Raw genomic sequence first — 21015 nt, 5'->3', positions numbered from 1 at the left:
CACACGTCTGCATCATACCCCACACAATTCATTTGCTCCTTAACACACCCTCTCACCATCTCAATATACTCGCTCTCTTCCAACACACTAGTATTCAAACACCAAACTCCCCCCCCTGTCCCTCTACTTCTGTCACCCATCTGAAAGATTATTGCTGCATGATCACTATAACCAGTGAATTTATACTGTACACTGCTCAAAGCATCAGCGATGTCCTGTCGCGCTAAACATAAATCGATCCTACTTTGCTTTAGCACCCCGTTCACTATCTGCCTCCTAGAAAATTCCCTCTTGGCAGCGTTTCTAACCCTCCACACATCGACCAAACCCCCATCCTCAATCATTTTGAACAAAACCTTCCGGGCCGAATCCTGTCTAAAACTATCTCTCCTATAAACATCCAGCTTGCTACAAAACACATTAAAATCGCCCACGAGAACACAATTCCTAGTGCAGAGCAAACCAAGAGAGATAAAAAATAACCTTTTTTCCACTTCTCTGTTAGGTGCGTATACATTAATTAGTCTATACGTCACATTATTAACATCAAAATCAATTCCAATCACCCTCCCCTTCCCATCATTCAGAACCTCCTTCACATTCCCAACCACATCCTCCTTTACAAGTATTGCCACACCACACGATCTTGCCGTCCCACAATTGACAAATAACAGCCCCCTCCATTTCTCCTTGATTTCTGGCATTTTAGCCTGTGTCCAGTTTGTTTCCTGCAGCACTAAAATATCGGATTTGAAATTGATTAACACCTCATCAAACTTCGCCATATTGTTAAGACCGTTGATGTTAATTGATGTGAGTGTGACCATTGAAATCAAAAAACAAATAGTGGGTATTACTGTTAAAATCATTTTTTCTTTTTACGTACCCCTTTCTTTTTCAAGTTCCTCTGTTCCTCATCGGAATCAACCCCTCTCCTGCGTCTGACCCTGGGCGCCCTCTCCCTACAAACAGCCAACGCCTCATTCACCGACTTATTCTCCCCCTCCCTTCCATCAGCCAGCGTGGGGGAGGAACTTATAGGCGCCATACCACGCCAATGAGACGCGTCGGCTGTAGCCTCACTAGTCCCAGCACAAGACCCCCCGGCTGCATCTCCTCCTACAGTAGGCCACACGGCCGCCTGTAAAGAGAGGAGCCCCGTTTGAGAGCTCCTGCCCCCCCCCATCCCTGTGCCCCCATCTCCCCCTGATGCCGGGGCCATTGACACAACCAAATCAGCTTCTAGGCTAGCCCCCGTGCCATGTCCCTCCTCATCCCCCAACTGTCCAGACCCCCGCAGCACCTTGGCTACGCCCTCCGCTGGTGTAGGGTGCCCAGATGCCGGTAGAGAGGAAAGCTCTACTTGAAAGCTTTGCCCCCCGGGCAACCCCGTGCCCCCCACACCCGGGTCCTTCAGCACAACCCGTAGCTGACTGTCCAAGACTGTCTCCCCGTCAGACAGCTCCCCGTGCTCCATCTCCTCTTCCGCACTCTCTTCCCCTCCACTTCCCTCACTCTCCAACGATACAGCCCTTGAGTCTGGGTCAACTGAGAGGGCACCCCCTCCCACCTGCTCCTCCTTACACACACAATTTTCCCTTCTATTACCACACTCTCAATCACAGCCACACACTCCCTTGCATAGTGTCCCTGCTTCCCGCACTTCCGACAGAGGAAGTCAGGACAGTCCCTCACTATATGTCCAGGCTGGATGCACAATCTACATACCTTTAATTGTCTGTCATGGATGACACGGAAATATTCAGCACCCTTTTCAGTGTCAAAACGTGTGGACCAAGGCAAGGACCGTACTTCCTTGTTAAACTTCACCTTAACAAAGCGTGTTCCCTCACATATGTTCATCCCAGGCCACTTCCTCCTGAGCAGGGCCGAGCTCTCTGAGTGGCCAACGACGTGCGTCGCGACCTAGGTCGCATTGGTCGCGACGTAGGTCGCTTTGGTCGCTGTGTTGGTCGCACGTCTGGCTGCCGTTTTCTCGTCTGGCTGCCGTTTTGGTCGCTGGCTGGCTCGGTCGCTCAAAGTCTATGGGCGGTCCTTAATCAGTTAATTTGCATGTTATTAACGGGTTTTTTGCGACAGTTGAAGTACCAGAAAGGGCAAAAGCTACCTACAGCTCTTTATTGCTAATATTGTTTTAATATTTCTATATTGAAGTACAGTTTAAAATGATAAAATAGTTGGTCTATCAGTCTATCAGTCAAATAATGAATTTTATATCTTATATATATAGCCTATATATTTGTTTTGTTAAATGTCATTAAGCCTAATAAGGTATATTATGCACAAAGCACTTCGTTATAGAGTGATATATTAGTTGTAATTTGGGGCATATTGAAATAATGTATTTTCGAAATTATACATAGCCTATTTGTTTTGTTAAATATCATTAAGCCTGATAAAGTATAGGTACAAATTTCTTCGTTATAGAGTTATATTGTTTAATAAAAGTTCAACGACACAACGTCAATGGCACAGTGGTACAAGTGGTAGTGGCCCTAGGTTGGTAATCATCACAATGGCTGTTCGATACGATCAGGTATATATTTGCCATTTTACTCAAACTCGTAATCGTAATCGGTCTCTTTCATTTGAACATTTTTGTATGATTTAGTACGATGGTATGATAATCATACGACGTAATGACGGGCAGCAACGCCTGGCTGGTATCGGCTGGCTAGCTGCGACGACAGGCCAGCCGCGCTGGCTGCCACTGGCCGCGCTGGCTGCCACTGGCCGCGCTGGCTGCCACTGGCCGCGCTGGCTGCCACTGGCCGCGCTGGCTGCCACTGGCCGCGCTGGCTGCCACTGGCTCTGGCAGGCTGACCGACTAGGTCGCGACCATAAAAGCGTCGCGACCCCTTTGGCGGCAAATAGGTCGCAACCAACCAGAGGTATGGCTGAATGAGCGACCTGTGGCAGCCAGCCATTGTCACCATGGCTGCTACCACAACCAAAAGCCTATGTTATCAGTTAACATCTCATTGAACAGAATAAATATAGGCTACGTGCGTCAGTGTAATAAAAACGTACATGCAATAATATATAGCTTAGATATTGATAGACCAATATGCCTTTTTATAATATAAAAATAAATAGGCCTTTTGGTCTATCCATCTATAATTAATTTTAAATTAACTTTGAAATACAGTGATGCGTATGAATTTGTATTGATTATATTGTAGCCTATAGCCTTTTCTTTTTTAAATGTCAAAGACTAATGAAATATCCCATGAAGCAAATTATAGTGTAATATAGTTCTATAAAAAGTGTAACGTGTCTATCATAAAAGCCACAGTGGTGTCATTGATTGTAAGTGTAACGATGTTTCCCTTGTTAGCCACAGTGGTGTGTGGTAGCGATGCTAGGTCAGTAATCAAGGGTTCGTGGGTTCGAATTTATTCACAATCAGATCGATTTTTGCTCTTTTAGTCAAACTTATTGACGCTGGCTATGGCTGGCTGCCACAGGTCGCTCATTCAGCCATACCTCTGGTTGGTTGCGACCTATTTGACGCCAAAAGGGTCGCGACGCTTTTATGGTCGCGACCTGGTCGGTCAGCCTGCCAGAGCTAGTGCCAGCGACCAGCGGCAGTTGCCAGCGGCAGCCAGCGGCTGGCCTGTCGTCGCAGCCAGCCAACCGACCCAGCCAGCGTCGCAGCCCGTCATTACGTCGTATAATTATCATAACATTGTACTAAATCCTGCTAAAATGTTAAAATGAAAGAGGCCGATTGCGTCAATAAGTTTGACTAAAAGAGCAAAAATCTATCTGACTGTGAATAAGTTCGTACCCACATCCCCTTGATTACTAACCTAGCATCGCTACCACTTACACCACTGTGGCTAACATGATGAAGATACACTTATCAACAGGTAGGCTACACCACTGTGACTTCTATGATAGACACGTTACACTTTTTATAGAACTATATTACACTATAATTTGCTTCATAGGATATTTTATTAGTCTTTGACATTTAAAAAAGAAAAGGCTATGCAATATAATCAATACAAATTCATACGCATCACTGTATTACAAAGTTAATTTAAAATTAATCATAGATGGATAGACCAAAAGGCCTATTTTTTTTTATATTATAAAAAGGCATATTGGTCTATCAATATCTAAGCTAGGCTATATATTATTGCATGTAGGCCTACGTTTTTATTACACTGACGCACGTAGCCCATATTTATTCTGTTCAATGAGATGTTAACTGATAACATAGGCTTTTGGTTGTGGTAGCAGCCATGGTGACAATGGCTGGCTGCCACAGGTCGCTCATTCAGCCATACCTCTGGTTGGTTGCGACCTATTTGCCGCCAAAAGGGTCGCGACGCTTTTATGGTCGCGACCTAGTCGGTCAGCCTGCCAGAGACAGTGGCAGCCAGCGCGGCCGGCAAGTGGCAGCCAGCGCGGCCGGCAAGTGGCAGCCAGCGCGGCCGGCAAGTGGCAGCCAGCGCGGACAGTGGCAGCCAGCGCGGCTGGCCTGTCGTCGCAGCTAGCCAGCCGATACCAGCCAGCGTCGCAGCCCGTCATATAATTATCATACCATCGTACTAAATCATACAAAAATGTTAAATGAAAGAGGCCGATTGCGTCAATAAGTTTGACTAAAAGAGCAAAAATGAATCAGTCCTTGGAGAGAATAGAACACCGGCCTTCAGGATCAATAACTTAGCGTCACTACCACTTGTACCACAGCTTACGCCACTGTAGCATTGATTTCAAACTATTCCTCTTATATTAAAGTATAGCCTATCGCTCTATAACGAAGAACTTTGTGCATAATATACCTTATTAGGCTCAATGACATTTAACAAAACAAATATATAGGCTATATAAGATATAAAATACAATTAAATAAATTATTTGAATACGCCCCAAATTACAACTTATGTATTTTATTGATACTGATAGACCAACGATTTCATCATTTTAAACTGTACTTCAATATAAAAATATTAAAACAATATTAGCAATAAAGAGCTGTAGGTAGCTTTCGCCAGAGAGCATGGCTTTCTGGTAGGCCTACTTCAACTGTCGCAAAAAACCCGTTAATAACATGCAAATTAACTGATTAAGGACCGCCCATAGACTTTGAGCGACCGAGCCAGACGAGAAAACGGCAGCCAGACGAGCGACCAACACAGCGACCAATGCGACCTACGTCTTGACCAATGCGACCTAGGTCGCGACGCACGTCGTTGGCTACTCGAAGAGCTCGGCCCTACTGTTCCTCCTTGCAATCGGCGAAACTGCCTCCACACCCCAGTCCGCAAGCTTCTTCAGAATCTCCTCATCCGTAATGTACACCGGTAGACTCATAAAGGACACCACCATCTCATCCGATGTCAAGTCTTTTGCGACGACGCTGGTCCCCCTTATCCTGAAGCCGTCCAACAATCGCCTCTTCCCGTTGGGGTGATTCATTGTTACTTCATATTTATTTAACGAGAGGTAGCGACATCCCAAGACCAATCCACATACACTCTGCATCGCCCTTAGCATCTCCATCATCGGGATTTTCTCCTCTCCCACCAGCTCCACAGCCACAGACAACTCCCTGCTGTAGCTCGGGCCACCATCCGCAACCTTGTCCTCCTTCTCTCTCGTTGCTCTCTCCGCAGTCTCCGGTCTCCCGCCTAGTACGTCCTCCGATGTCCCCTTCGCCACACAACCACCATCCGTCCCCGCACGAGGAGCCGTGTTCCGTTCCATACCGTCTTCCATTCCAGGTTTCGAAACCGCGTGAGACATCAAAAAAAACCAAACTAAAGTATACTAATACTCCCCCAAACAGCAAGCTGTCGGGGGAATAAACGACTAGACGAAAAAACTAACCAAAAAAAATATCTATAAATACTTAATTTACCACCAAGAGAATCCTAAATCCAACACCGTCCTCCTCTCACCACTCAAGCACACCAAACACTTCCTCAATGGGCGTATCACTTCCTCAATGGCCCCGACCCTGCTTAGCTTCCGAGATCAGACGAGATCGGGCGTGCCTAAGGTGGTATGGCCGTAAGCAATTATAGACTTGACCATATTAGCTTTTATACAGGGGGAGGACGTAAGGAGTGAGAGCGCTGCCGTGGCCAGAGACGGGACTTGTACAGAAACAATGATTAGATCCATAATGAATGAATGAATACGTTATTCCAGACTCAGAGTTACATATTTGAACGCAATGCATTACACTGCTTGGGCGTCATCGTTTGCGTGATCTTTTGAAGAAACGTAGCGTTGCAGAACCTGGGATGGACTAAGGTGGACCGCCGTCATTGCAGCTCTCTGCTACGTCACTACACTGTCCACATGTTTCACAAATAGAGTTTGAGGAGACGTCGTCAGAGTCTGTATGTTGCTTAAATTCTCCAAAACAGTGGGCGCTAAAGATCAGCGCACGGTAGGCCATTGCATCCAATGAGCTCGAGTTGAAAAAGTATAATGCTTACAGCACCTGGTATTCCCAGGCGGTCACCCATCCAAGTACTAACCAGGCCCGACCCTGCTTAGCTTCCGAGATCAGACGAGATCGGGCGTGCCTTTTTTTTTTTTTTATCTTTTTTTATTATTTTCCAGTTCACACATTTACAGCAACCGATAACAGAGTATTATTTACATACATCATCTCTGAGAAAAAAAACTTTTACACACCCAACTTAATCCCCTTCCCTTATCCTTCCCACATCAATTAATCCTAATGAAGACAGCACAAATGTTGCGCCAAATCAGAAAATACAGCTCAATCTGCATGCCCCAGTCTTTTCACCAGTTAAACAAAATCTCCCCTCCCTCCCCTTCAAAGACTAATTTACTCCCACTCAAAAAGAAATGTTCCGCCTTCTCCCCTCCATACTTATACATTAAGTTCACATCTCTTTTCATTATTGATTTAAACAACATTTTTATTTTCACTTTCCGCCCCTCAAAGTGTGCGTAGTTCCTCCTGCAGACGACCGCGAGTCTGGCATGACTCAAAACAAAATTCATTAAACAAAAATTAACGTCTATTCTTTTTTCAAACGTGCCAAACAAAAACAATGTCCTCCACCCTCCCTCCAAGTCCAACTCAGCAGCCCAGTTATCTTTCAACAGTTCTTTCAAAAACTCAAAGAAATCAACTAACTCCCCACAGTCCAAAAAATAATGTAAAAAGCTCTCATGACCACTTTTGCAAACATCACACATCACATTTACATCATTATTAATCTTATTTAGCACCACGTTTGTATAAATCCTATTGTGTCTGATCAAGAAATCGTTGTTCTCACACTCTATACTATTATACCTTATCCCCATATTTGACCATATTTTCTTTACATTCAAACCCACAAACACTCTGCTCCACACTTTCTCAGCTGCCGGCTCCTTCATCACATCCACTATCAACCATCTGTATACTTTCTTCACACTCATTTCTCCCATTTTAATCTTTTTCCCATTCTCCATCACATATAGCTCAGGCATACTTGTCTCTCCCTTCACCACACATTCACTTTGTATGATCCTGGCCCACTCTAAGGGTATACTGGTTTTAATCTTTTCATATATTTTATTTATTTTCTCTCTATTATCCATCCCCTCCAGGTCACATACCTGATCATATATGCAATTATTTCTTAAGAATCCTGGGATGACCTCATAAATGATGTCCTTTATTTGTCTAATCCCTCCTTCTATGAATTTTGGCTCATATAATGTTTTGCCATTGTGTTTAATTTTTTCGTTTAAAAACAGGGGCAGTTTTACCAACGGTAGTATCCTCTCACATTCATATTGCATCTTAGGTAAGAATTTCCTCCAGGCTTCAAAGACCTCCCTATAAAATTCTGGTATGGTTATCGTCATTGACTGTTTTAGGCCCATGTACCACACATACTGTCCTATGCCACCCACATCATTCATATATTTCTCCATAAAATCCTTCCACCCATATTTATATCCTCCCACAATATATTTCTTCACCGTTTTAATCCTTAATGCTGTCTTTTTTGTTTCTATATCTAATAAATTCAGCCCTCCTTCACACCTTTTTCCCACCAGTGTCCCATGTGCAATCTTAACTCCTTTCCCCTCCCATATAAAATCACACACAATTTTGTTAAGGTCGTTCTTAACCCATATTGGCATTTCTAATACAGACAACACATACACATAGCCTGATAGTAGCAAACTATTAACCACTGTAACCTTTCCCTTTAACCTGAGCTTCCTTGCCTTCCACCTCCCACATACAGTTTTTATTTTGTTGATAACTCCTGTCCATGTTGTCTCAGTTGCCTCTTTAGTTTCAACACCTAAATATATGCCCAACACTTTAATATACCTATCCTGCACCCTTAAACCTACTCCCTCTCTCTCTATGTTACCTATATACATTATTTCTGATTTTTCTTTATTTATTCTAGCGCCCGACGCTCTCCCATATATCTCTGCCAATTCTAGCACCCTTTTCACACTGTTCCCATCCCTCACCGTTATTGTTGTGTCGTCTGCATATTGATTTATTGTATGTATGCTCCCAGATGGTAGTTGTATGCCCTGAACTCTTGCGTCGTTTTTAATTAGTAAGGCCAGGGGCTCTGCCGAAATGGCATAGAGCAACGCCGATAGGGGACATCCCTGCCTTATCGATCTCCCAAGACAAAATCTGTCAGTCAGCACTCCATTTACTTTGACACAGCTCCTTGCACCCTCGTACAACCTCCTGACCCACCCCACTAATCTCTCTCCAAATCCAAATCTCACCAGTAATCTAAATAAAAACTCATGCTCCACCCTATCAAATGCTTTATTCCAATCTATAGCTAACACTATTCCCCCTGTTCCGTCTCTCTTCATGAATTCTATTGTATCCCTAACTGTCGCTATTGTGTCAGCTATATCCCTACCTGGTATACTGTAACTTTGAGATGTTTTGATTATATCCCCTATCACTCGTTTTATTCTGTTAGCCAACACCTTGGCCAGAATTTTGTAATCTACATTTAGCAGACTTATAGGCCTATAATTCTGCAAGTCTAGTTTACTTCCTTTCTTCTTAAAAACTAAGGTAATCACACCTTCTACCATCCTACCCTGCACTATCCCTGTTTTCTCAGTCTCCCTGAATACCTCTACTAAAATTGATGCCATCTGCTCCTTATATACTTTATAAAATTCAATCCCTATCCCATCACTCCCAGGACTCTTCCCGCTTTTCAGCCCCTCTATCGCCTCCATCACCTCCATCCTACTTATCTCTCTGTCACACCATTTACTATCGTCCACACTCAGCTTGCTTTCGACACTATCCAGTACCTCCACTATACTGTCCTCCTCTAATCCACCTCTCTGATATAACTCCCCATAAAACTCTTGCACCCTCTCCAGTATGGCCACATAGTCTGCTACTACCTCCCCCTCCTTTTTCCTGATTTCGTGTATATATGTCCTGCTTTGTTTGCTTTTTTCTAGGCCCAGAAAATACGCTGTGCACCTTTCTCCCTCCAGCGCATATTTAGCTTTGCTCCGTAAAATTGCTCCTCTACATTTCTCTGCCTCATATCTCTGAAGTTCCATCTTTACCTCTATATAATTCTCCATGCTGTAACCTTCTTCATTCTCTGCTTTACTCAGCTCTACCCTCAGTCTTTCCCTCAACTCCTTCTCTTTCTTCATCATTTTCACTTTTCTTTTCTTACTGTACCAAATGCTTATTGATTTAATCTTATTCTTCACTTTCTCCCATATCTCCCCAATCTGAGTATCTGCCCTATTCTCTTCAACATATTCTTTAATTTTCTCATTCTCCATATCTAATAACTCCCTAATCTGTTGTTTATATTCATCCTCTTCAATATAACCTGCATTCAAAATCCACATCCCTCCCCCTATCTCCTCTCTCCCTACTTTAATTCTGAATCTCACCCCGTCGTGGTCACTCAGTGCATTTATTTCATGTCTTATTCTGTCTACATGTTTTATGTTCTCTCCCTGTGTTAAAACCAAATCTATCCTGCTTTGTTTCAGTACACCATCCCTCATTTGTCTCCTGGTGAATTCCCTCCTCTCTGGATTCTCATTTCTCCACACATCTACTAAATTCTTGTCCTTCATCATGTCTAACAAGCTCTCCCTCGACTTTTCCCATCTGAACACTACACCTTGCCCTATATCTAACCTGCTACATTTAGTATTAAAATCCCCTACTATTATACATCTCCCAATCACTAGCCCTTTCAGCTCCTCTATTATAATTCTTTTATCTATTTCTATATTCGGAACATATATATTAATTAGTCTAAACAACACATTTTGATACTTAAACTCTATGACTATTATCCTCCCTGTCCTATCTTTATATATCTCTTTTATCTCATCTACCCTATGTTTTTTAATCATTATAGCCACCCCTCTTGCGTTCTTAGCCCCGTTATTATAATAAATCTCCCCCCCCCACACCTCCTTTACCTCTATAACTTTTACGTCATCCCAATTTGTCTCCTGTATGCATAGGATGTCACTTCTATATATATTTAAAAGTGACCTCAGTTTGCCTCTGTCCCTTAAACCATTCACATTAACAGAAGTTACTGTGGTCATGAGAGCTAAAAGAAAGAAAATATTTAAACCAAAAACCAAAGCAAGACTCACATGCCAGACCGCGGTCCTTTACTTCTCACTCCCCGTGTCTTCTCCTCCTCTGCTTTCCTTTTGGCGGCCAGTTCTTTTGTCTTCTTCCCTCCTTTTCGTCCTCTGCCCTCCTGTCTTTGCTCCTCATCTATTTTTTCCACCGGTTGTTCTGCTCTCCCTCGTTCATCGTCTGTATCCTCCGCCACATCATCGTCCTCCGCTTTTCCCCCCTGCTCCATCATCTGTTCGTCACCGTCCTTCTCAGCACTGTCGCCGCTGTCAGATCTATACCGCCATTCCAGTTCTTTTTCCGCTTCCTCGTTCTCACCTCCCGTCTCCTCTTCAGCTCCCCTTCCGTCATCGCTCTCTCCGTCTTTATCCTCCATTTGTTCTCCTCTCTCCTCCTCTCTCGCCGCTGCGTTCCGTTCCTCACACTCCCGCGCATAATGCCCTGTCTTCTGGCACCTGAAGCACTTGAAATCAGGGCACTCCCTGAAGATGTGTCCTGGCTTGATGCAGAGTCGGCACACCCGCACCTGTCGATCATGTATCACTCTAAAGTACTCCGCTCCTCTCAGTGTCTCTAACTTGGTTGAGTACGGGAGTGATCGTACCTGCTCATTAAAGCGGACTTTTAAAAATCTTGTCCCGTCCGCAATCTCCGTCCCCGGCCACTTGCGCCGTTTGATGACAGATATTGGCCGCACACCCCACTCCTCCAGCCTTGCCAGTATTGTTGCATCTTCCATGTAAACAGGCAAGTTAATAAATGACACCACCATGTCACTGTTCACAATCTCCCTGCCATGCACTAAGGCTCCTTTTACACGCACGCCATCCAGGAGCTTGCGCTTTCCCACCTCATCCTTCATGGTGATTTCATAGTTTTTTTCCCCTCTCACACGGCATCCGCTCACCACTCCACATTGCACTGCTACTTCCCGCAGAATATCCATCATGGAAATCACCGCTGTTCCCTCCACCTCAACGTCCACTGTCAGCTCTTTCCCGTACTCTTTCTGCCGTCCTTCTCCCGTTTCTGGCCGATTCTCAATCCCGTTCCTTCCCTCTTCCTCCAGTGCTCCAACTCCACTGCTAGGCATTGTCTGCTCCGGTCCTTTGTCTGCTGCCATGTGGTCCATCCGTCAAATGAAAGCCTCCCCAAACAGCAAAAAAAGCTGTGGGGAGATTTAGAACTATAATTAAATTACGATTTTGTCAAAAGAATATAATCTACAAATCAACAAGAAGAAAAAAACACCAGGCTGCTGTATCAGCCTACTCTGCCAACAAACTTTTTCCTGCTTCCTTCACTTCCTGCTTTGCGCACCTGAACGAGATCAGACGAGATCGGGCGTGCTCAGGGTGGTATGGCCGTAAGCAATTATAGACTTGACCATATTAGCTTTTATACAGGGGGAGGACGTAAGGAGTGAGAGCGCTGCCGTGGCCAGAGACGGGACTTGTACAGAAACAATGATTAGATCCATAATGAATGAATGAATGAATACGTTATTCCAGACACAGAGCAACATATTTGAACGCAATGCATTACACTGCTTGGGCGTCATCGTTTGCGTGATCTTTTGAAGAAACGTAGCGTTGCAAAACCTGGGATGGACTAAGGTGGACCGCCGTCATTGCAGCTCTCTGCTACGTCACTACACGGTCCACATGTTTCACAAATAGAGTTTGAGGAGACGTCGTCAGAGTCTGTATGTTGCTTAAATTCTCCAAAACAGTGGGCGCTAAAGATCAGCGCATTGCATCCAATGAGCTCGAGTTGAAAAAGTATAATGCTTACAGCACCTGGTATTCCCAGGCGGTCACCCATCCAAGTACTAACCAGGCCCGACCCTGCTTAGCTTCCGAGATCAGACGAGATCGGGCGTGCCTATGGTGGTATGGCCGTAAGCATTATAGACTTGACCATATTAGCTTTTATACAGGGGGAGGACGTAAGGAGTGAGAGCGCTGCCGTGGCCAGAGACGGGACTTGTACAGAAACAATGATTAGATCCATAATGAATGAATGAATACGTTATTCCAGACTCAGAGTTACATATTTGAACGCAATGCATTACACTGCTTGGGCGTCATCGTTTGCGTGATCTTTTGAAGAAACGTAGCGTTGCAAAACCTGGGATGGACTAAGGTGGACCGCCGTCATTGCAGCTCTCTGCTACGTCACTACACTGTCCACATGTTTCACAAATAGAGTTTGAGGAGACGTCGTCAGAGTCTGTATGTTGCTTAAATTCTCCAAAACAGTGGGCGCTAAAGATCAGCGCACGGTAGGCCATTGCATCCAATGAGCTCGAGTTGAAAAAGTATAATGCTTACAGCACCTGGTATTCCCAGGCGGTCACCCATCCAAGTACTAACCAGGCCCGACCCTGCTTAGCTTCCGAGATCAGACGAGATCGGGCGTGCCTAAGGTGGTATGGCCGTAAGCAATTATAGACTTGACCATATTAGCTTTTATACAGGGGGAGGACGTAAGGAGTGAGAGCGCTGCCGTGGCCAGAGACGGGACTTGTACAGAAACAATGATTAGATCCATAATGAATGAATGAATACGTTATTCCAGACTCAGAGTTACATATTTGAACGCAATGCATTACACTGCTTGGGCGTCATCGTTTGCGTGATCTTTTGAAGAAACGTAGCGTTGCAAAACCTGGGATGGACTAAGGTGGACCGCCGTCATTGCAGCTCTCTGCTACGTCACTACACTGTCCACATGTTTCACAAATAGAGTTTGAGGAGACGTCGTCAGAGTCTGTATGTTGCTTAAATTCTCCAAAACAGTGGGCGCTAAAGATCAGCGCACGGTAGGCCATTGCATCCAATGAGCTCGAGTTGAAAAAGTATAATGCTTACAGCACCTGGTATTCCCAGGCGGTCACCCATCCAAGTACTAACCAGGCCCGACCCTGCTTAGCTTCCGAGATCAGACGAGATCGGGCGTGCCTAAGGTGGTATGGCCGTAAGCATTATAGACTTGACCATATTAGCTTTTATACAGGGGGAGGACGTAAGGAGTGAGAGCGCTGCCGTGGCCAGAGACGGGACTTGTACAGAAACAATGATTAGATCCATAATGAATGAATGAATACGTTATTCCAGACTCAGAGTTACATATTTGAACGCAATGCATTACACTGCTTGGGCGTCATCGTTTGCGTGATCTTTTGAAGAAACGTAGCGTTGCAAAACCTGGGATGGACTAAGGTGGACCGCCGTCATTGCAGCTCTCTGCTACGTCACTACACTGTCCACATGTTTCACAAATAGAGTTTGAGGAGACGTCGTCAGAGTCTGTATGTTGCTTAAATTCTCCAAAACAGTGGGCGCTAAAGATCAGCGCACGGTAGGCCATTGCATCCAATGAGCTCGAGTTGAAAAAGTATAATGCTTACAGCACCTGGTATTCCCAGGCGGTCACCCATCCAAGTACTAACCAGGCCCGACCCTGCTTAGCTTCCGAGATCAGACGAGATCGGGCGTGCCTAAGGTGGTATGGCCGTAAGCAATTATAGACTTGACCATATTAGCTTTTATACAGGGGGAGGACGTAAGGAGTGAGAGCGCTGCCGTGGCCAGAGACGGGACTTGTACAGAAACAATGATTAGATCCATAATGAATGAATGAATACGTTATTCCAGACTCAGAGTTACATATTTGAACGCAATGCATTACACTGCTTGGGCGTCATCGTTTGCGTGATCTTTTGAAGAAACGTAGCGTTGCAAAACCTGGGATGGACTAAGGTGGACCGCCGTCATTGCAGCTCTCTGCTACGTCACTACACTGTCCACATGTTTCACAAATAGAGTTTGAGGAGACGTCGTCAGAGTCTGTATGTTGCTTAAATTCTCCAAAACAGTGGGCGCTAAAGATCAGCGCACGGTAGGCCATTGCATCCAATGAGCTCGAGTTGAAAAAGTATAATGCTTACAGCACCTGGTATTCCCAGGCGGTCACCCATCCAAGTACTAACCAGGCCCGACCCTGCTTAGCTTCCGAGATCAGACGAGATCGGGCGTGCCTAAGGTGGTATGGCCGTAAGCAATTATAGACTTGACCATATTAGCTTTTATACAGGGGGAGGACGTAAGGAGTGAGAGCGCTGCCGTGGCCAGAGACGGGACTTGTACAGAAACAATGATTAGATCCATAATGAATGAATGAATACGTTATTCCAGACTCAGAGCAACATATTTGAACGCAATGCATTACACTGCTTGGGCGTCATCGTTTGCGTGATCTTTTGAAGAAACGTAGCGTTGCAAAACCTGGGATGGACTAAGGTGGACCGCCGTCATTGCAGCTCTCTGCTACGTCACTACACTGTCCACATGTTTCACAAATAGAGTTTGAGGAGACGTCGTCAGAGTCTGTATGTTGCTTAAATTCTCCAAAACAGTGGGCGCTAAAGATCAGCGCACGGTAGGCCATTGCATCCAATGAGCTCGAGTTGAAAAAGTATAATGCTTACAGCACCTGGTATTCCCAGGCGGTCACCCATCCAAGTACTAACCAGGCCCGACCCTGCTTAGCTTCCGAGATCAGACGAGATCGGGCGTGCCTAAGGTGGTATGGCCGTAAGCAATTATAGACTTGACCATATTAGCTTTTATACAGGGGGAGGACGTAAGGAGTGAGAGCGCTGCCGTGGCCAGAGACGGGACTTGTACAGAAACAATGATTAGATCCATAATGAATGAATGAATACGTTATTCCAGACTCAGAGCTACATATTTGAACGCAATGCATTACACTGCTTGGGCGTCATCGTTTGCGTGATCTTTTGAAGAAACGTAGCGTTGCAAAACCTGGGATGGACTAAGGTGGACCGCCGTCATTGCAGCTCTCTGCTACGTCACTACACGGTCCACATGTTTCACAAATAGAGTTTGAGGAGACGTCGTCAGAGTCTGTATGTTGCTTAAATTCTCCAAAACAGTGGGCGCTAAAGATCAGCGCACGGTAGGCCATTGCATCCAATGAGCTCGAGTTGAAAAAGTATAATGCTTACAGCACCTGGTATTCCCAGGCGGTCACCCATCCAAGTACTAACCAGGCCCGACCCTGCTTAGCTTCCGAGATCAGACGAGATCGGGCGTGCCTAATGGTGGTATGGCCGTAAGCAATTATAGACTTGACCATATTAGCTTTTATACAGGGGGAGGACGTAAGGAGTGAGAGCGCTGCCGTGGCCAGAGACGGGACTTGTACAGAAACAATGATTAGATCCATAATGAATGAATGAATACGTTATTCCAGACTCAGAGTTACATATTTGAACGCAATGCATTACACTGCTTGGGCGTCATCGTTTGCGTGATCTTTTGAAGAAACGTAGCGTTGCAAAACCTGGGATGGACTAAGGTGGACCGCCGTCATTGCAGCTCTCTGCTACGTCACTACACTGTCCACATGTTTCACAAATAGAGTTTGAGGAGACGTCGTCAGAGTCTGTATGTTGCTTAAATTCTCCAAAACAGTGGGCGCTAAAGATCAGCGCACGGTAGGCCATTGCATCCAATGAGCTCGAGTTGAAAAAGTATAATGCTTACAGCACCTGGTATTCCCAGGCGGTCACCCATCCAAGTACTAACCAGGCCCGACCCTGCTTAGCTTCCGAGATCAGACGAGATCGGGCGTGCCTAAGGTGGTATGGCCGTAAGCAATTATAGACTTGACCATATTAGCTTTTATACAGGGGGAGGACGTAAGGAGTGAGAGCGCTGCCGTGGCCAGAGACGGGACTTGTACAGAAACAATGATTAGATCCATAATGAATGAATGAATACGTTATTCCAGACTCAGAGTAACATATTTGAACGCAATGCATTACACTGCTTGGGCGTCATCGTTTGCGTGATCTTTTGAAGAAACGTAGCGTTGCAAAACCTGGGATGGACTAAGGTGGACCGCCGTCATTGCAGCTCTCTGCTACGTCACTACACTGTCCACATGTTTCACAAATAGAGTTTGAGGAGACGTCGTCAGAGTCTGTATGTTGCTTAAATTCTCCAAAACAGTGGGCGCTAAAGATCAGCGCACGGTAGGCCATTGCATCCAATGAGCTCGAGTTGAAAAAGTATAATGCTTACAGCACCTGGTATTCCCAGGCGGTCACCCATCCAAGTACTAACCAGGCCCGACCCTGCTTAGCTTCCGAGATCAGACGAGATCGGGCGTGCCTAAGGTGGTATGGCCGTAAGCAATTATAGACTTGACCATATTAGCTTTTATACAGGGGGAGGACGTAAGGAGTGAGAGCGCTGCCGTGGCCAGAGACGGGACTTGTACAGAAACAATGATTAGATCCATAATGAATGAATGAATACGTTATTCCAGACTCAGAGTTACATATTTGAACGCAATGCATTACACTGCTTGGGCGTCATCGTTTGCGTGATCTTTTGAAGAAACGTAGCGTTGCAAAACCTGGGATGGACTAAGGTGGACCGCCGTCATTGCAGCTCTCTGCTACGTCACTACACTGTCCACATGTTTCACAAATAGAGTTTGAGGAGACGTCGTCAGAGTCTGTATGTTGCTTAAATTCTCCAAAACAGTGGGCGCTAAAGATCAGCGCACGGTAGGCCATTGCATCCAATGAGCTCGAGTTGAAAAAGTATAATGCTTACAGCACCTGGTATTCCCAGGCGGTCACCCATCCAAGTACTAACCAGGCCCGACCCTGCTTAGCTTCCGAGATCAGACGAGATCGGGCGTGCCTAAGGTGGTATGGCCGTAAGCAATTATAGACTTGACCATATTAGCTTTTATACAGGGGGAGGACGTAAGGAGTGAGAGCGCTGCCGTGGCCAGAGACGGGACTTGTACAGAAACAATGATTAGATCCATAATGAATGAATGAATACGTTATTCCAGACTCAGAGCTACATATTTGAACGCAATGCATTACACTGCTTGGGCGTCATCGTTTGCGTGATCTTTTGAAGAAACGTAGCGTTGCAAAACCTGGGATGGACTAAGGTGGACCGCCGTCATTGCAGCTCTCTGCTACGTCACTACACTGTCCACATGTTTCACAAATAGAGTTTGAGGAGACGTCGTCAGAGTCTGTATGTTGCTTAAATTCTCCAAAACAGTGGGCGCTAAAGATCAGCGCACGGTAGGCCATTGCATCCAATGAGCTCGAGTTGAAAAAGTATAATGCTTACAGCACCTGGTATTCCCAGGCGGTCACCCATCCAAGTACTAACCAGGCCCGACCCTGCTTAGCTTCCGAGATCAGACGAGATCGGGCGTGCCTAAGGTGGTATGGCCGTAAGCAATTATAGACTTGACCATATTAGCTTTTATACAGGGGGAGGACGTAAGGAGTGAGAGCGCTGCCGTGGCCAGAGACGGGACTTGTACAGAAACAATGATTAGATCCATAATGAATGAATGAATACGTTATTCCAGACTCAGAGTAACATATTTGAACGCAATGCATTACACTGCTTGGGCGTCATCGTTTGCGTGATCTTTTGAAGAAACGTAGCGTTGCAAAACCTGGGATGGACTAAGGTGGACCGCCGTCATTGCAGCTCTCTGCTACGTCACTACACTGTCCACATGTTTCACAAATAGAGTTTGAGGAGACGTCGTCAGAGTCTGTATGTTGCTTAAATTCTCCAAAACAGTGGGCGCTAAAGATCAGCGCACGGTAGGCCATTGCATCCAATGAGCTCGAGTTGAAAAAGTATAATGCTTACAGCACCTGGTATTCCCAGGCGGTCACCCATCCAAGTACTAACCAGGCCCGACCCTGCTTAGCTTCCGAGATCAGACGAGATCGGGCGTGCCTAAGGTGGTATGGCCGTAAGCAATTATAGACTTGACCATATTAGCTTTTATACAGGGGGAGGACGTAAGGAGTGAGAGCGCTGCCGTGGCCAGAGACGGGACTTGTACAGAAACAATGATTAGATCCATAATGAATGAATGAATACGTTATTCCAGACTCAGAGTTACATATTTGAACGCAATGCATTACACTGCTTGGGCGTCATCGTTTGCGTGATCTTTTGAAGAAACGTAGCGTTGCAAAACCTGGGATGGACTAAGGTGGACCGCCGTCATTGCAGCTCTCTGCTACGTCACTACACTGTCCACATGTTTCACAAATAGAGTTTGAGGAGACGTCGTCAGAGTCTGTATGTTGCTTAAATTCTCCAAAACAGTGGGCGCTAAAGATCAGCGCACGGTAGGCCATTGCATCCAATGAGCTCGAGTTGAAAAAGTATAATGCTTACAGCACCTGGTATTCCCAGGCGGTCACCCATCCAAGTACTAACCAGGCCCGACCCTGCTTAGCTTCCGAGATCAGACGAGATCGGGCGTGCCTAAGGTGGTATGGCCGTAAGCAATTATAGACTTGACCATATTAGCTTTTATACAGGGGGAGGACGTAAGGAGTGAGAGCGCTGCCGTGGCCAGAGACGGGACTTGTACAGAAACAATGATTAGATCCATAATGAATGAATGAATACGTTATTCCAGACTCAGAGTTACATATTTGAACGCAATGCATTACACTGCTTGGGCGTCATCGTTTGCGTGATCTTTTGAAGAAACGTAGCGTTGCAAAACCTGGGATGGACTAAGGTGGACCGCCGTCATTGCAGCTCTCTGCTACGTCACTACACTGTCCACATGTTTCACAAATAGAGTTTGAGGAGACGTCGTCAGAGTCTGTATGTTGCTTAAATTCTCCAAAACAGTGGGCGCTAAAGATCAGCGCACGGTAGGCCATTGCATCCAATGAGCTCGAGTTGAAAAAGTATAATGCTTACAGCACCTGGTATTCCCAGGCGGTCACCCATCCAAGTACTAACCAGGCCCGACCCTGCTTAGCTTCCGAGATCAGACGAGATCGGGCGTGCCTAAGGTGGTATGGCCGTAAGCAATTTATAGACTTGACCATATTAGCTTTTATACAGGGGGAGGACGTAAGGAGTGAGAGCGCTGCCGTGGCCAGAGACGGGACTTGTACAGAAACAATGATTAGATCCATAATGAATGAATGAATACGTTATTCCAGACTCAGAGTTACATATTTGAACGCAATGCATTACACTGCTTGGGCGTCATCGTTTGCGTGATCTTTTGAAGAAACGTAGCGTTGCAAAACCTGGGATGGACTAAGGTGGACCGCCGTCATTGCAGCTCTCTGCTACGTCACTACACTGTCCACATGTTTCACAAATAGAGTTTGAGGAGACGTCGTCAGAGTCTGTATGTTGCTTAAATTCTCCAAAACAGTGGGCGCTAAAGATCAGCGCACGGTAGGCCATTGCATCCAATGAGCTCGAGTTGAAATAGTATAATGCTTACAGCACCTGGTATTCCCAGGCGGTCACCCATCCAAGTACTAACCAGGCCCGACCCTGCTTAGCTTCCGAGATCAGACGAGATCGGGCGTGCCTAAGGTGGTATGGCCGTAAGCAATTATAGACTTGACCATATTAGCTTTTATACAGGGGGAGGACGTAAGGAGTGAGAGCGCTGCCGTGGCCAGAGACGGGACTTGTACAGAAACAATGATTAGATCCATAATGAATGAATGAATACGTTATTCCAGACTCAGAGCAACATATTTGAACGCAATGCATTACACTGCTTGGGCGTCATCGTTTGCGTGATCTTTTGAAGAAACGTAGCGTTGCAAAACCTGGGATGGACTAAGGTGGACCGCCGTCATTGCAGCTCTCTGCTACGTCACTACACTGTCCACATGTTTCACAAATAGAGTTTGAGGAGACGTCGTCAGAGTCTGTATGTTGCTTAAATTCTCCAAAACAGTGGGCGCTAAAGATCAGCGCACGGTAGGCCATTGCATCCAATGAGCTCGAGTTGAAAAAGTATAATGCTTACAGCACCTGGTATTCCCAGGCGGTCACCCATCCAAGTACTAACCAGGCCCGACCCTGCTTAGCTTCCGAGATCAGACGAGATCGGGCGTGCCTAAGGTGGTATGGCCGTAAGCAATTATAGACTTGACCATATTAGCTTTTATACAGGGGGAGGACGTAAGGAGTGAGAGCGCTGCCGTGGCCAGAGACGGGACTTGTACAGAAACAATGATTAGATCCATAATGAATGAATGAATACGTTATTCCAGACTCAGAGCAACATATTTGAACGCAATGCATTACACTGCTTGGGCGTCATCGTTTGCGTGATCTTTTGAAGAAACGTAGCGTTGCAAAACCTGGGATGGACTAAGGTGGACCGCCGTCATTGCAGCTCTCTGCTACGTCACTACACTGTCCACATGTTTCACAAATAGAGTTTGAGGAGACGTCGTCAGAGTCTGTATGTTGCTTAAATTCTCCAAAACA

At 45.6% G+C, this 21015-nt stretch overlaps 1 protein-coding gene and 16 non-coding genes across 17 annotated transcripts; all 17 read right to left on the bottom strand.

Moving 5' to 3' along the window:
- Positions 1-1283: 1283 nt before the first annotated feature.
- On the bottom strand, positions 1284-5938 carry LOC115550282 (uncharacterized). Its single transcript, XM_030365145.1, has 2 exons — positions 5264-5938; positions 1284-1879 (listed from the first exon to the last, which is right to left on the bottom strand). Exons 1-2 carry the CDS (start codon positions 5779-5781, stop codon positions 1414-1416), a joined length of 984 nt encoding a protein of 327 aa, XP_030221005.1. The 5' UTR covers positions 5782-5938; the 3' UTR covers positions 1284-1413.
- A 6503-nt stretch (positions 5939-12441) lies between these two features.
- Positions 12442-12560, bottom strand: LOC115551554 (5S ribosomal RNA). Its single transcript, XR_003978060.1, has one exon. It is a non-coding gene; the product is annotated as a 5S ribosomal RNA (ribosomal RNA).
- A 420-nt stretch (positions 12561-12980) lies between these two features.
- Positions 12981-13099, bottom strand: LOC115551713 (5S ribosomal RNA). Its single transcript, XR_003978211.1, has one exon. It is a non-coding gene; the product is annotated as a 5S ribosomal RNA (ribosomal RNA).
- A 421-nt stretch (positions 13100-13520) lies between these two features.
- LOC115551712 (5S ribosomal RNA) lies at positions 13521-13639 on the bottom strand. Its single transcript, XR_003978210.1, has one exon. It is a non-coding gene; the product is annotated as a 5S ribosomal RNA (ribosomal RNA).
- Positions 13640-14059: 420 nt separating this feature from the next.
- On the bottom strand, positions 14060-14178 carry LOC115551711 (5S ribosomal RNA). Its single transcript, XR_003978209.1, has one exon. It is a non-coding gene; the product is annotated as a 5S ribosomal RNA (ribosomal RNA).
- A 421-nt stretch (positions 14179-14599) lies between these two features.
- On the bottom strand, positions 14600-14718 carry LOC115551709 (5S ribosomal RNA). The gene has a single exon (XR_003978207.1). It is a non-coding gene; the product is annotated as a 5S ribosomal RNA (ribosomal RNA).
- Positions 14719-15139: 421 nt separating this feature from the next.
- On the bottom strand, positions 15140-15258 carry LOC115551708 (5S ribosomal RNA). The gene has a single exon (XR_003978205.1). It is a non-coding gene; the product is annotated as a 5S ribosomal RNA (ribosomal RNA).
- A 421-nt stretch (positions 15259-15679) lies between these two features.
- LOC115551578 (5S ribosomal RNA) lies at positions 15680-15799 on the bottom strand. Its single transcript, XR_003978083.1, has one exon. It is a non-coding gene; the product is annotated as a 5S ribosomal RNA (ribosomal RNA).
- Positions 15800-16220: 421 nt separating this feature from the next.
- Positions 16221-16339, bottom strand: LOC115551707 (5S ribosomal RNA). The gene has a single exon (XR_003978204.1). It is a non-coding gene; the product is annotated as a 5S ribosomal RNA (ribosomal RNA).
- Positions 16340-16760: 421 nt separating this feature from the next.
- LOC115551706 (5S ribosomal RNA) lies at positions 16761-16879 on the bottom strand. The gene has a single exon (XR_003978203.1). It is a non-coding gene; the product is annotated as a 5S ribosomal RNA (ribosomal RNA).
- Positions 16880-17300: 421 nt separating this feature from the next.
- Positions 17301-17419, bottom strand: LOC115551705 (5S ribosomal RNA). The gene has a single exon (XR_003978202.1). It is a non-coding gene; the product is annotated as a 5S ribosomal RNA (ribosomal RNA).
- A 421-nt stretch (positions 17420-17840) lies between these two features.
- Positions 17841-17959, bottom strand: LOC115551695 (5S ribosomal RNA). The gene has a single exon (XR_003978192.1). It is a non-coding gene; the product is annotated as a 5S ribosomal RNA (ribosomal RNA).
- Positions 17960-18380: 421 nt separating this feature from the next.
- On the bottom strand, positions 18381-18499 carry LOC115551683 (5S ribosomal RNA). The gene has a single exon (XR_003978180.1). It is a non-coding gene; the product is annotated as a 5S ribosomal RNA (ribosomal RNA).
- A 421-nt stretch (positions 18500-18920) lies between these two features.
- LOC115551671 (5S ribosomal RNA) lies at positions 18921-19039 on the bottom strand. Its single transcript, XR_003978170.1, has one exon. It is a non-coding gene; the product is annotated as a 5S ribosomal RNA (ribosomal RNA).
- Positions 19040-19460: 421 nt separating this feature from the next.
- On the bottom strand, positions 19461-19579 carry LOC115551660 (5S ribosomal RNA). Its single transcript, XR_003978156.1, has one exon. It is a non-coding gene; the product is annotated as a 5S ribosomal RNA (ribosomal RNA).
- A 422-nt stretch (positions 19580-20001) lies between these two features.
- LOC115551648 (5S ribosomal RNA) lies at positions 20002-20120 on the bottom strand. The gene has a single exon (XR_003978144.1). It is a non-coding gene; the product is annotated as a 5S ribosomal RNA (ribosomal RNA).
- A 421-nt stretch (positions 20121-20541) lies between these two features.
- Positions 20542-20660, bottom strand: LOC115551636 (5S ribosomal RNA). The gene has a single exon (XR_003978130.1). It is a non-coding gene; the product is annotated as a 5S ribosomal RNA (ribosomal RNA).
- Positions 20661-21015: the final 355 nt, after the last annotated feature.

The sequence above is a fragment of the Gadus morhua genome, chromosome 9 (genome assembly GCF_902167405.1).
Source record: "Gadus morhua chromosome 9, gadMor3.0, whole genome shotgun sequence".
In the NCBI taxonomy this organism is placed as follows: domain Eukaryota; kingdom Metazoa; phylum Chordata; class Actinopteri; order Gadiformes; family Gadidae; genus Gadus; species Gadus morhua.
Note: the sequence above shows the minus strand (reverse complement) of the source record. Positions and strands in the feature narration are given on the sequence as shown.

Bases quoted from the DNA above. Each gene is read 5' to 3' on its own strand.
- LOC115550282 (XM_030365145.1), bottom strand. From the start codon at position 5,781: ATGTCTCACGCGGTTTCGAAACCTGGAATGGAAGACGGTATGGAACGG. The intron at 1,880-5,263 runs GAGGAACAGTAG...GGCCCTGCTCAG, and splicing joins GCAGTTTCGCCGATTGCAAG to GAGGAAGTGGCCTGGGATGA.